Genomic DNA, 13,159 nt, shown 5'->3' with positions numbered 1-13,159 from the left:
CATGATGGAAATCAATAAAACAGTTTATACAGGGAAAAAAAAATCCCCAAATTGTTATGGCTTTTAAATAACAGTACCTTGCATGCAACTCTACTGTCTAACATTTCTTGCCCCCAAGCCCCTGGACTCCCCTCCAGATTTTACCTGTGTGGCTTCATGGCTTTTCACATCGAAAGCTTCTTTTGAAAAGGCACTGGAATGCCTCTGCCTGAAACCATCACAAGCTCTAACTCTGGCAATGGGTAATGAACCTGGGGGTCTCATGGATGCCCTATGTTCCTTAGTGCCCTCATTTCGAGCGGTGGTTCTCCAGAGGTCCAGGAAGAGAGTCAGACGCCCATGTGCAGCTCATGTCCCCTTCTCTGGAGATGCTTCAAGCCCACCTGGATGCAGTCCTCTGCCATGTGCTCCGGGTGCTCCAGTGGGAGAGCTTGAGCTGGGTGATCTCCAGAGGTCCTTCCCAATTCTTGGAAGTGTGTTATTCCATCACACCTGAAGGGCCACCTCTGCCAAGCAGGAGGAGAGGCAAAAGGATGCTGACCCATTTCTTCCAGAACCTTCGGGGACCCACGGTGGATCTCTGCTGAGGACGTGAAGTGCTGAGAAGCCCCTGAGCGCATCCCCCCCCCCCCCCCCCCTCCTCAGACAGTCAAATTCAAACAAGTTAATTAAGGAATTGCTTTCACCTGGCACCTAAACTCATGAGCAAGCAGCTGGAGGGGCTCACACAGGAGCTGGGAGACACGGCGGGCTCAGCCCCCAGGACACCCTCACCCTGGGGGGGATGGCTGCCTCCAGGAGGCCTCTGGGGGTCCCAGGGCTACCGTGAGCCAGGGCAAGGAGGCAGCCGACAGCCTTTCCCCTTCCTGCGGGTCCTCCTATGGCGGCTACCACCAACACCACCTCCTCCCCTCACCGGGGAGCTCCGAGCTAGCTCGCCGGCCACCCCTATACCTAAGGGAGGGAGGGAGGAACCGAGGGCCCGCCCTGCCCTTCCCCATCGCCAAGCAACGGCTCCCGGCTCCTCCTCCGAGCCCCGGGGGGAGAGCCGGGCAGTGCCCGGAGCTGGCCGGGAACGGGATGAGGTAACCGGAGGGAGGAGAGCGGGGCAGTGCCCGGAACGGGGTGAGGTAACGGGAGGGAGAGCGGGCAGTGCCCGGAACGGGGTGAGGTAACCGGAGGGAGAGCGGGGCAGTGCCCGGGATGAGCTGAGGTAACGGGAGGGAGGAGAGCGGGACAGTGTCCGGGATGAGCTGAGATAACCAGAGGGAGAGCGGGGCAGTGCCCGGGACGGGATGAGGTAACGGGAGGGAGAGCGGGGCAGTGCCCGGGACGGGATGAGGTAACGGGAGGGAGGAGAGCGGGACAGTGTCCGGGATGAGCTGAGGTAACGGGAGGGAGAGCGGGGCAGTGCCCGGGACGGGATGAGGTAACGGGAGGGAGAGCGGGGCAGTGTCCGGGATGAGCTGAGGTAACGGGAGGGAGAGCGGGACAGTGTCCGGGATGAGCTGAGGTAACGGGAGGGAGAGCGGGGCAGTGTCCGGGATGAGCTGAGGTAACGGGAGGGAGAGCGGGGCAGTGTCCGGGACGGGATGAGGTAACGGGAGGGAGAGCGGGAACCCCGCCGGGCCTGAGGTGGGATGCGCGGGAAGGTGATGTTGAGCCTGCCTTATCCCCAAGATAAAGACAGATCAATTTATAAATGCCACTATAGGGTACTCACGGGAAAAGATTTTTAACTTTTTTTTTTTTTTTTTTTTTTTTTTTTTTTTTAAGCTCTTTTGGGCTTTCTTTCAATTTTGTCCATTTTGTTAGGATTTCGAATTCTGGGCAGATCCCAGGAGGTAACACCCTGCTCTCCTCAGCAGCAAGGTCCCAGCAGCAGGTGAGTGTTCAAGCTGAGTGTGGTCAGAGACAGCCGGAACATTTATTTATTTTTTAGGGTGCAAGGATGTCTGCAGCCATCCAAGTGGGTTCCCAGGTTACTAAGGAAGGGGCTGAACACAGAGCCCTCAGGGAATGCAGGCTCAGGAAGAGATGGGCATTCACCTGGGCACATGTTTGTGCAGAGTGAAATTCCTGCTCATTTAGAACAATCTAATCCTAGAGCACTGTGCCATGTTGCACTTGAAGAGCTTCTGCTTGTGTGATACAACTTTAGGTGGGTGTTGTTTGTTCCTTAAAATGTTTTACTTTCATTATAGTTGTCATATAATTATCAGGGAGTTTGACATTTATAAAATCTAGGCATGATGAGCCTATTTCCTGCTGCCTGAATGCCAGGGGTATGAAAGTTGTTCCAGGGGTATGAAAGTTGTTGCATTAATACAGCTGAGAAAAAACAAACCACCAAAACAGGCTTCATTGTTCAGACACTAACAGCTCAATTTAGGGTTACCTAGTAGAGATGACATCAACTACATCACTTTTTTCCTCATTTATTAATCCTTGCCCAGGGATTTGAACCAGCTACGATAAAACTTGCTTAGTTTTATATATATACACACATATATTTTTATTTTGTCATGTGACAGTGCTGTTTAATAAGCAGACAGGAAAGAGAACTCTTGGGAAGGGAAGTGGAGGCAAAGATAACAAACACTTCACCAGGTTGGGTTGTGCAAGCTCAGCAGCAACTCCCAACTTCCTGGGGTCTGAAAAGAAGTACTGACTGCAAGAAACACAGCAAGACTGCTTTCCCCTTCGTTGTATTTTATGTAAATCCTCTTCCATCATGACTGCACTTCAGTATCTACTTATGTTTTCCCTCCTGTTCCCTATAAACAAAGTTCAGCCATTGGGCTGAAGGCAGTTACAAGGAAAAAAAGCCAAAATAGATCATTTTTTAGTATCCAAGAATTACAAGAGCCTTGAGGCAACTATTGATTGTATTTTGTTTCAGCTACTAAGATGGAAATGATGGCAGATGACTGTGAAACAAGGAATATCTTGAGGCCTTTGGTGTTCCGTCTCCATGAAAATGCCCCCGCGGTTGTCCGTGAGGTTTTACTGGAACGGGGCTGGACTGAGTTTGATAAAAAGGAGCAAGATGAGGCCGACTGGAACCTGTACTGGAGGAACTCACCCTTCCAGCTGGCAGACCACCACAGTGTGAAACCATGGCAGAGACTCAACCATTACCCAGAAGCTGTCCGGATCACCAGAAAGGACTATTTGGCAAGGCATCTGAAACGAATGAAAGGAGCATATGGATCATCTCTCTATGAATTCAGCCCCGTGGCATTCATCATGCCCAACGACTATGTCAAATTCCTAGCAGAATACAGCAAGGAGAGGCAGTCAGTAGGTGGAAGACCTGGCTTCTGGATTTGCAAGCCTGTGGATCTCTCCCGTGGGAGGGGCATCCTCATTTTCCGTGACATTAAAGACTTAAAATACAACTGCTCGGTCATCGTGCAGAAGTACATCAGCAACCCCTTGCTCATTTCAGGCTACAAACTGGACCTACGCCTCTACGTCTGTGTCACCAGCTTTTGTCCCCTCACCATTTACACCTACGAGGAAGGACTGGTGAGGTTTGCCACTGAGAAGTTTGACCTGGATTCCCTGGACAACGTCTACGCCCACCTCACCAACACCAGCATCAACAAGTACGGCCTTTCCTATAAGAAGTACAAAGAAGGGATTGGCTGTGGCTGCAAGTGGACCTTCAGCAAATTCCGTTCCTACCTCCGGATTTTTGGGGTGGATGACAGGCTCCTCTGGCAGAAGATCCATCACATTGTGATCCTCACCCTGCTGGCTGTCACCCCCTTGCCCGCGGCTCCCAACTGCTTTGAGCTCTTCGGTTTCGACGTCCTCATCGATGACAAATTCAAGCCCTGGCTTTTGGAAGTCAACTACAACCCGGCCTTGCGTTTGGACTGTTCCACTGATGACACTGTCAAAAGGAAACTGCTCCACGATGTTGTTGAGCTGCTGAACTACAAGCAGAGTGATGCTTACAGGAGGAACCAAGCATCCGGGATAAAGGCTGGTGGGAGGCCGGAGAGCTGGAGGAGAGCTGCTAAGGGGGTCAGCAGGGAGGCTCCGACCTTGCTCACTTGCCAAAAAGTGGTTAAATGTATTTCTGCTCCTTCTCTACACCCTGCCCCTCAGCCTTCAAGAGGGTCGGGGTGCAAGGGGGCTGCTGGGACCAAGAAAAGCAGCAGCCCCCACCCAAAAAAGACCCTGACTTCCCAGCTGCGGGAGAGGATGAACACGCCAAGAACAGCCTCCCAGGCAAGGCCTGAAGCTAAAAAGAAACAGCTCCCTGTAGCTCCACACATGTCTGCCCAGCTCAGGTTACCTACCCCTGATCTCAGCAGCTACAAGTTAACTCCACACCCCTATTTCCTTTCTGATAAAGACCAGAGGCCAATCCCCCGAGTAGGAGGTTTTGTCCTTATTTTCCCTTTCAATGAAGCTGCACTCCAAGCTTCCAGGGATGGAACAGATGTAAAGAGCATCATAAAGGAAATAAACAAATCATTGAGCAGAAAGTTACCATCAAAAAAGCAGAAGACAAAGAAAAGGGTGGGCTCTGCAACTTCGTGGTAGGTTATGTAGAGATACCATACTAACTTCAGCTTGAAGAGGAGGTGGATGTGCACTGAAATTGTATTAGAGAGATAGCTCAAACAATACAATTTAAAAACTGTAATTTAGCAATTGCCATGAGGGATTATTTTTTAAAAGAAAGTACTAATTTTTTAAAGTAATACCAGAATAAAAATGGAGAATTGCATTTCTCAAAACATCCTTAGAAATACCAGGCTTTGTTTATTATTTTTCACGAAGATCTTTGCTTCTTTCCTAACTAAGGGACTAAGTTTTGTGACTTGAAAACCAGGTCCTTTCACACTGGGAAGCACTGTACATGCACTCAGTTCACAAAGGTGCAGGTAAATGAGTGACACAAAGCTCTGATAATTTTGAAAGACCCAGTGAGCTTCTTGACATTCATTTCCAGATACTGGTTTTTGCATTGTAAAGAGCCTGGCAGTGAGCTGGAGAAAGGGATCCTTTATTAAAAAGAACACCTGGGAATCAAAGCAGTGTCCTTTACACAACATGGGTATCACATTATCAGTAGTTTCCCAGCCAAACTGAAACCATTAATCACATTCACTTATGATGCTTAACTGGGAAATAAAAAGCAACATAATTGGTTTAGTCAGCTTGAGGAACTGAAATTCTCAGTGGAAAGGTAGATCTCTTGGAGTTCTTTTAATTAGGGCTTCCTTTTACAGAACATAAAATGTATTCAGTACCTTAATAGTGAGAAGCACAGGTCTGTGAGTTTCTTTGTTACACAGGAGGTAAAGGAAAAGCAGTGCAGTTTTGTTGCCACAGCAGCTGACACTTCAATCCATAACCTGCAGCATGTGTGTGATCAATGTTAGCAACACTTCTTGCTGTCCCCAACCTGTTTCCTCCAAAGCTTCTCTGTAATTTGAGTTGGGATTTGCCAACAGCCTGAGCCACAAGAAACTGAGGAGAAGAAATTCCATAATCTTAAAATTATTTTGCACTTAGGTGTGAGAAAAGGCTGAAGCAGCACAGTGTGAGGGTGTGTTTGTTTCTCCAGGGGTTTGAAGGGAATGGGGAGATAATTGGTCTGCTCAGGCAGTGGCAGGTAATGAGCTGAACTCAACAGGGGAGATGCTTCAGTGCTCTGGAAAAATTCAAGCCAGATGATGGACAGGCAGGCATGGGGGAGGCAGCTGAAAGCAGCATCTGATAAATGATTAATCCCCAGAGGTACTGAGTGTGATCCAAAGAAGTGTGAGCTCCTGGAAGCTGGAGAGATTCACTGCCCAGAAAGAGGTTTTTGACTTCTGGAAAAATAAAGACAGTGGTGGGGAGAGGTTAATTGTAAAACAGAGCAAGACAAAGGAGGTCTGTGGAGAGACTGCTGGGGGGAAAAGAAAAGGCTGTTTCACCCAGAACAATGACCAGAATGGAATAAACATTAAACTTTGTCTTCAGATGCCCAAGATAGAGTTCTGAGATTATGATCATGTAATTATTGAGTAAACTACACTGGAAGAGACATCCAGAGGGGTCACTGTTCACTGAACTCCTGCTCTGGTTCTAGTATATTAGAAGGTCTGATGCATGCAGGGATCTTCTGCTTCAAAGAACCCAACCAAACAGAAACCATTAATAATTTCCACATTTATCTGATGGTTAACTGAGGAAAATAAATCCATGGGTTTGATTTAGTCAGCATAAGGCAGCATGGAACTGGAACTCATAGAAGTTTGAGGTGCTGATGCCACACTCCTTGGCTGCACTCACTTTTGTAACTAGCAGAAACAGGAAAGTGTGATAATTATCATGAAACAGACACTTTGGTGAGGAGCAGTGGCATTTATTTGAGTGTTGAATACAAAGAGGCCATGACTGCATTTCCTTTCGGTTGCATTCAAGAGACATTTCATTCAGGTGAGGTTATTCCAAAACAAAGTCCATTTCAGCCAGAAAGGTCCATTCTTAGGGCTTAAAACTTCCTAACAGGTCTGACCTGCCAGGAAAACCCCTTGAGCTCTGGGAAGAGGAATCACTTCTTGTCCAGGATGATGTTTCCCTCCTCATCTCTGATCCAAACGTCCCGTGGAGTATTTGGTTCCTTGTCTGCCACTGCAGTACAGGGTTTTCACTGTGCCATCAGGATACTCCCTCCTCCTGAACTGGGCAGTCTGAATCTCCTTCTGGCCATCACTGAACACCACTGTCTTATCCCCATTCCTGAAAGGAAGAGCAGTGGATGGAGTGGTGAGGAGCCACTGTCTGTTGTCAGCTGATGTGACACCAGGAGAGTGGAAACTGGTGTGGTGACAGCTTTGTCAGGTCAGAATTCACCTCAGAATTGGCATATTGACAGGAAGGTGACCATGAGCCAGCAGTGTGCCCAGGTGGCCAAGAAGGCCAATGGCATCCTGGGCTGGCTCAGGAACAGCGTGGCCAGCAGGTCCAGGGAAGGGATTCTGCCCCTGTGCTCAGCTCTGGGGAGGCCACAGCTTGAGTCCTGTGTCCAGTTCTGGGCCCCTCAGGAAGTTCAGGAAGGAGATTGAGGTGCTGGAGCAGGTCCAGAGAAGAGCAAGGAGGCTGTGAAGGGATCCAGCAGAATTCCTGTGAGGAAGGGCTGAGGGAGCTGGGGGTGTTGAGGCTGGAGAAGAGGAGGCTCAGGGGAGACCTCATCACTCTCTCCAACTCCCTGAAAGGAGGTTGGAGCCAGGGGGGGGTTGGGCTCTTTTCCCAGGCAACTCTCAGCAAGACAAGAGGGCACAAAAGGTCTCAAGTTGTGCCAGGGGAGGTTTAGGTTGGAGATGAGAAAGAATTTCTTTCTGGAGAGGGTGATCAGGCATTGGAATGGGCTGCCCAGGGAAGTAGTGGATTCTCTGTGTCTGGAGATCTTTCCAAAGAGCCTGGATGTGGCACTGAGTGCCATGGGCTGGGAACTGCAGCGGGAGTGGATCAAGGGTTGGACTTGATGAGCTCTGAGGTCCCTTCCAACCCAGCCAGTTCTAGGATTCTGTGATTCTATGATTCTATGGGATGGCATCAGAGACCTGATCTCACTCTGAGGTTGCAGTACCTTTGGTCATACCTAATGGATGGTGGGGTCATACAGGGATCTCGAGGCATTTTACAAGCAGGAAATCTACTTTAGAGCAGGATCTCCCCTAGGCCTGGAAGAGGCACGTGGTAGAAAGTCCTCTTGTTATTTTTTCCTCATTTGGCGTGGAGGAATAGAGAGATAACACAAGAAATGCCTTGCCCAGGGTCAGAAAGGGACCCAAAAAGCTAGGATTAAAAGAGTCAGAAAGGGACCCAAAAAGCTAGGAATAGAGCTGAGGAGTCCTCATGCCCAGTTAGTACCCACATTGTTAACACAGGCAGCTGGTGACCCCCCAGCAGCCCTGCCCTGGGATGAGTTCCATGAACTAAATGAGGAATATTTCACAGTGACTTTGCCAGTGATAAATGGTCACCTATCATCCAAGCTGGAAGTGAATCATTATCAGTGCTTTTTAGCAAAACCCTACAAATCATTTCTCCTTTCATCTGAAAGTTTTCCAGCCATGGAGAACCCAACCCTAATTTTCCATGTCAGTGTCACTGTCCCTGTGCCCAATGCCTGGTTCCTGTCATTTACACCAGACTTACTTCTCTTCTTTTACTACTGTGCCATCTGGGAAAAAAGTTTCCTTCAATCCATCACCATAGAGGCGTTTCACTGTGTGATCTGGGAACAGAATTTCTTGTGTGCCATCAGGGTAATGCTTTTCTGTGGAAAAGAAGATGTAAAAAGTTTGCCTAATATCCTTTCTTATTGCTTGACACAGACCAGAAGTTTTTGGACATTGTATGGAGGATGGAAATTAGAACCAGTGAGCTGCTAAAGAAAATAAAGGATCAAGTAATCAGAAGATTAGAAGAGATTAACAACCCCTTATTTGCTTTGTAGGAGGAAGCTGAGCAGTAAAGTGATAGAACACACTGGAAGGCAAATACAAAGAGAAGATAAATTGAGAAGAGAAAACCCAATCTGCTGGACTCAGAGAAGATTTTCATAACAGAAACCTCACTGCAGCTGTAGTTCCCATCTAGGAGCTCTTGCCTACCTATCTGATTGTTAGGGAACTGCAGCACCTCCAGGCCATCTGGGAAAGCAGTGTGGGTTGTCTGTGCATCTGCATAGTAATAAATCTGGAAGGAGAGTGAAAATGTTTGCAGCATGTCCACAATATTTGCATAAGGAGATTCAACCATAACAACATGCTTAAAAAGAAACTGTCTTTAGGAAGTCATTTCAAGGTCATTTTCTGTACCTGCCACCCAATGTTTGCATTTCTGTTCCTTCCTCATTCATCCCCTCCCATGGCTGTGTCTGGATGCTGCTACTTTCATCTCTGTAGCATGAAAATCACCTTCATCTCTCTGCTTTGGCTCTCATCCATGCACTGTTAATTCCAAATAATCCCACTGCTGCCAAGGCCTCACTTATTCCCACTCTGGCTCACATCATCATGAACTATTTCTATTTGTATCATGCCAAGAGAAAAGGAGGAAAGACAATCCTGTGCTGCCTACCCTACAAACATCCCAAAAACAGCCCTGACTTCAGGTAAGGACTCCAGGACTGCCCCTGCCCTGTGCCATCCTTCAGCCTCTTTTAATCTTCTTGGCCCAGAAGAACCCATCTGTTCCTTTGACTGATTTGTCCACTTTTGTCCTTGCAGATGAAGCAGTGTCACCTCTCAGGGTGGTTAAACCAAACCTCTCCCAACTCAGTCTCTCCCAGATGAAGATAAATGGCAGGAGCTTGATGGAAAACCACTTATTAAATTATTAAACTATTAAATTTCCTTTTCCTTCAAGGAAAAAAAAAAAAGGCAGCTATGTCACATACCACTCTGTGATCTGGCATGATCTTCTTGACATCTCCATTGCAGAAGCTGATTGTGGTCACTCTGCTGTCAGCACTGATCTCCTTTGTGGTCCCGTTGCGGAACGTGATGATTCGACGTCCGTCACTCAGCACCTCTTCTACCTTCAGACCCAGAGCATCAGATGTAAATGGGGTTTAAAGAAATGGGTGCACTGCCTGACAATTAAATTGGAGCTAGAAATCAGTCCCAAGAGCGCTTTGCTTGGAAAAGACCTTCGGGATCGTTGTGGCCAAAGTGCAGGACCCGGCACTTGGAATGTTGAACCTCATCCCGTTGGGATCAGCCCAACTCTCCAGTCTGTCCAGGTCCCTCTGCAGAGCCCTCCTGCCTTCCAGCTGATCCACACTCCCCCTCAGCTTAGTGTCATCTGTGAATTTGCTGATGATGGACTCAATCCCCTCATCTAAATCATCAATAAAGATATTGAACAGAACTGGGCCCAGCACTGATCCCTGGGGGACACCACAACTTAAGACCATGCCCTCTTGTCTTGTTGAAAGTCGTCTGGGAAAAGAGACCAATGCCTGAGGGGCCCAGAACTGGACACAGGACTCAAGCTGTGGCCTCCCCAGAGCTGAGCACAGGGGCAGAATCCCTTCCCTGGACCTGCTGGCCACGCTCTTCCTGAGCCAGCCCAGGATGCCATTGGCCTTCTTGGCCACCTGGGCACACTGCTGGCTCATGGTCACCTTCCTGGCAATCCAGACTCCCAGGTCCCTCTCTGCCTGGCTGCTCTCCAACCACTCTGTGCCCAGCCTGTAGCGCTGCATGGGGTTGTTGGAAAGAGACTGGATGTGGCACTGAGTGCCATGGGCTGGGAACTGCAGAGGGAGTGGATCAAGGGTTGGACTTGATGATCTCTCAGGTCCCTTCCAACCCAGCCAATCCTATGATTCTAAGGGCAGCTATCAAGGCACGCTGTGCATTTGTATTTCAAAAGCTGCATTCTGCACAAAGAAATTGCTCAGCAGGTTCTGCTGGGCGGTTCTGCAGAACCACCTGGTTCTGCAGGGTGGGAACTGAACTGGTTGAGGCAGCTGAGGCCTCATCCCTGGAGATGTTCAAGATGAGGCTTGAGGAGGCTCTGAGCATCCTGATCTGATGAGGGTGTCCCTGATACTGCAGGGCTTGGACTGGGGGACCTGGAGAGGTCCCTTCCCACCCAGATTATTCTAGGATTCTACAAACCTGAATAATTAACAGAGGCTGCTGACATATGCTAATGAGCATTTGGTTCCAAGGAACAGAAACCTGCATGGACACTCAGTCCTGCAGCATCAAATGTGGCTGCATGCAGAGAGCTGCAAAATTGCTGAAGATTTCTTAACAACAGGAGGCAATAATGTCATCAGCTTGCCATTCCATGTGGTCACAGAAGACTTCATACCTATCAGAGCCTCTGGTTAATCAACTTTCCTGGAATCCCTGGGTTCTGTTCAGCATGGATCAGCTCCCATAAGAAAGTTCCTTTGCTGAAGTCCAAGAAAGAACACAACCAGAAGGTGCACTACAGCTCTGCCATATGGGTCCAGTTTCACCAGACTCTCCAAAGAGAATAAATATGCTTGGGGGAAGAGAAATGCAGTGTTTCCCCAGACAGGCATTGTAATCATTACTGAGGGCAAGATTATAGTTTTTTTAGAAATGACTTTGTTCCATAATTACTAGCTCGTAGTGGAAAGATGTCTTAAGACAACAGGCATTGCTACAAGAAGGTTCACATAGTTTAAATGAGCATTAATATCTCTTTCTGAAAGCATCAGTCCCATTTGGACCTCTCTCTGGTTGCACAAGAAAGTCCAACCCACCACTCAATTTTATGAATAAAATCCAGTGGTAAAAAATGTTGAGTGAACCTTTTTTTTTCCACAGTTAAGCTCTGTTGAGGATCAAAGCAACAAATATTATATTTTCTAGTTCTAAGAGAGGAACCTGTGATTGGTAGAAGTTCCCACAGAGCCCATCTCAGCTTCACCTCTAAAGGAACTGGCATCTCAAACCAATATTCCCTGGACAAAGGGAAATATTCCCTGGACATTGGGAAAGGCCTGAGTGCTCTCTGGAAGGTATCACTGATACTCTCTGGGTAGGGTGAGAAGAGAAGCCCAGAGCTGGACACAGGACCTGAATTCACTGTTTTAACCTGATTTAGCCAAAAACCTTACCTAGAATTGACACCTGGGCACAGATTAACCTCTTGGTCACCTTGCAGAAAACCTTTCCCACCAGCAATGTGCCAAACTTCCAATGCAGGAGTTTGCATCATCTACAGAATGATCCTTTCCAGATCATTCCTGAGGTGCTGTGCAGGAAAGGGGAGGTGGACACTCAGGAAGGAACTCCCCAGTTTGGTGGCAAGGAGGGGAGTGACAGAGTGGGAAGCCCCAAGAAGTGCCCACTCAGCCCCCCCTGGGAGAAAAGGCTCCACAAATAAAAGGGGTAACCCAGCTGGCAAGCTGAGCTCTGGGACTCATGGCCAGGGGCAGCTGGAAGGAATCTCAGGATGCAGCTGGGGACGCACTGGGGGATCTGCCAGAGCAAACTGGGGAGGCACTGGGGGATCTGCCAGAGCAAACTGGGGGGGCACTGAGGGATCTGCCAGAGAAAACTGGGGGGGCACTGAGGGATCTGCCAGAGAAAACTGGGGAGGCACTGGGGGATCTGCCACAGCAAACTGGGGAGGCATTGAGGGATCTGCCAGAGCAAACTGGGGAAGCACTGAGGGATCTGCCAGAGCAAACTGGGGAAGGCACTGGGGGATCTGCCAGAGCAAACTGGGAAAGCACTGAGGGATCTGCCAGAGCAAACTGGGGAAGCACTGAGGGATCTGCCAGAGCAAATGGAGGAAGCACTGGGGAATCTGCCAGAGCAAACTGGGGAAGCACTGAGGAATCTGCCAGAGCAAATGGAGGAAGCACTGGGGAATCTGCCAGAGCAAACTGGGGAAGCACTGAGGGATCTGCCAGAGCAAACTGGGGAAGCACTGAGGGATCTGCCAGAGCAAATGGAGGAAGCACTGGGGGATCTGCCAGAGCAAACTGGGGAAGGCACTGGGGGATCTGCCAGAGCAAACTGGGGAAGCACTGGGGGATCTGCCAGAGCAAACTGGGGAGGCACTGGGGGATCTGCCAGAGCAGACTGGGGAGGCTGCACCCAGCACAGCTCTGCTGGTGCCCTGTCAGGTCTCTAACCAAAGATTCCTCCTCCCACAAGTGGTGTCCAGCTGGCACAGCTCACATTTTCATTTCAGATGCTAAGCACATCATTCCTTCCCCCCCAAAGGAGGGATCTGAAAGAAAAAGGACTTGGTCATAGAGCAAATAGGAGATTAGAAAATAATTGGGTTCCTTGATTTCCAGCCCATCAGCTACACATATTTCCTATTATTTATGGTATGGACTTTACACCTCAGCTCTCCTTTAAGGAATGGATACTTAATTGGAGATATAATTGTCTCTGAATACTTGAAGCAGTGATTCTCATCTGCCCTGCAGCCCTATTAGTGATCTCTTCAAGTATTTTTGCATACTATTAAATCTCACCTTTCCATCAGGATACTCTATTTTTTCCTGCACCTCTTCCTCACTCTTCCTTCTCTCTTGATGTAAGACTGTTCTTCTGGATAATATTGATTTGGGAGGCTGTATCATGAAGACATCAAAGTCAGTGTTACACAAACAGAAACTTTTTAATATTAA

The 13,159-nt window shown here is 48.5% G+C and overlaps 2 protein-coding genes and 1 long non-coding RNA gene across 15 annotated transcripts in view; 1 reads left to right on the top strand and 2 right to left on the bottom strand.

The window, feature by feature from the left end:
- Positions 1 to 201, bottom strand: part of LOC115598022 — a 49,086-nt gene extending 48,885 nt beyond the window's left edge. Inside the window, exon 1 of the long non-coding RNA XR_003987326.1 lies at positions 145 to 201. This is a non-coding gene — a long non-coding RNA (uncharacterized LOC115598022). The remainder of the gene's footprint in view (positions 1 to 144) is intronic.
- Positions 202 to 253: 52 nt separating this feature from the next.
- On the top strand, positions 254 to 9,312 carry TTLL2 (tubulin tyrosine ligase like 2). 13 transcript variants are annotated; one of them, XR_003987325.1, is made up of 4 exons: positions 1,153 to 1,213; positions 1,777 to 1,885; positions 8,477 to 9,136; positions 9,252 to 9,312. XR_003987325.1 is itself a non-coding variant. In XM_030446920.1 (3 exons), the coding sequence occupies exon 3, from the start codon at positions 2,911 to 2,913 to the stop codon at positions 4,558 to 4,560; it is 1,650 nt and encodes a 549-aa protein (XP_030302780.1). In that variant the 5' UTR covers positions 254 to 663; positions 1,816 to 1,885; positions 2,903 to 2,910; the 3' UTR covers positions 4,561 to 5,165. The 13 variants fall into 13 exon arrangements, 12 of the variants coding, with proteins under 12 accessions (XP_030302780.1, XP_030302772.1, XP_030302778.1 ...); XM_030446920.1 differs by lacking the exons at positions 1,153 to 1,213; positions 8,477 to 9,136; positions 9,252 to 9,312 and adding exons at positions 254 to 663; positions 2,903 to 5,165 and having other exon boundaries at positions 1,816 to 1,885; XM_030446912.1 differs by lacking the exons at positions 1,153 to 1,213; positions 8,477 to 9,136; positions 9,252 to 9,312 and adding exons at positions 1,014 to 1,085; positions 2,903 to 5,165.
- Positions 6,566 to 13,159, bottom strand: part of TCP10L2 (t-complex 10 like 2) — a 28,542-nt gene continuing 21,948 nt past the window's right edge. Inside the window, 6 exon segments of the mRNA XM_030446909.1 lie at positions 6,566 to 6,608; positions 6,610 to 6,753; positions 8,176 to 8,296; positions 8,634 to 8,718; positions 9,422 to 9,562; positions 13,004 to 13,102. Of these exon segments, the coding sequence (XP_030302769.1) occupies positions 6,566 to 6,608; positions 6,610 to 6,753; positions 8,176 to 8,296; positions 8,634 to 8,718; positions 9,422 to 9,562; positions 13,004 to 13,102 (633 nt within the window).

The sequence above is a fragment of the Calypte anna genome, chromosome 3 (assembly GCF_003957555.1).
Source record: "Calypte anna isolate BGI_N300 chromosome 3, bCalAnn1_v1.p, whole genome shotgun sequence".
Classification (NCBI taxonomy): Eukaryota; Metazoa; Chordata; class Aves; order Apodiformes; family Trochilidae; genus Calypte; species Calypte anna.
The sequence above is the reverse complement of the archived record's forward strand: the minus strand, read 5'-3'. Positions and strand labels throughout refer to the sequence as shown.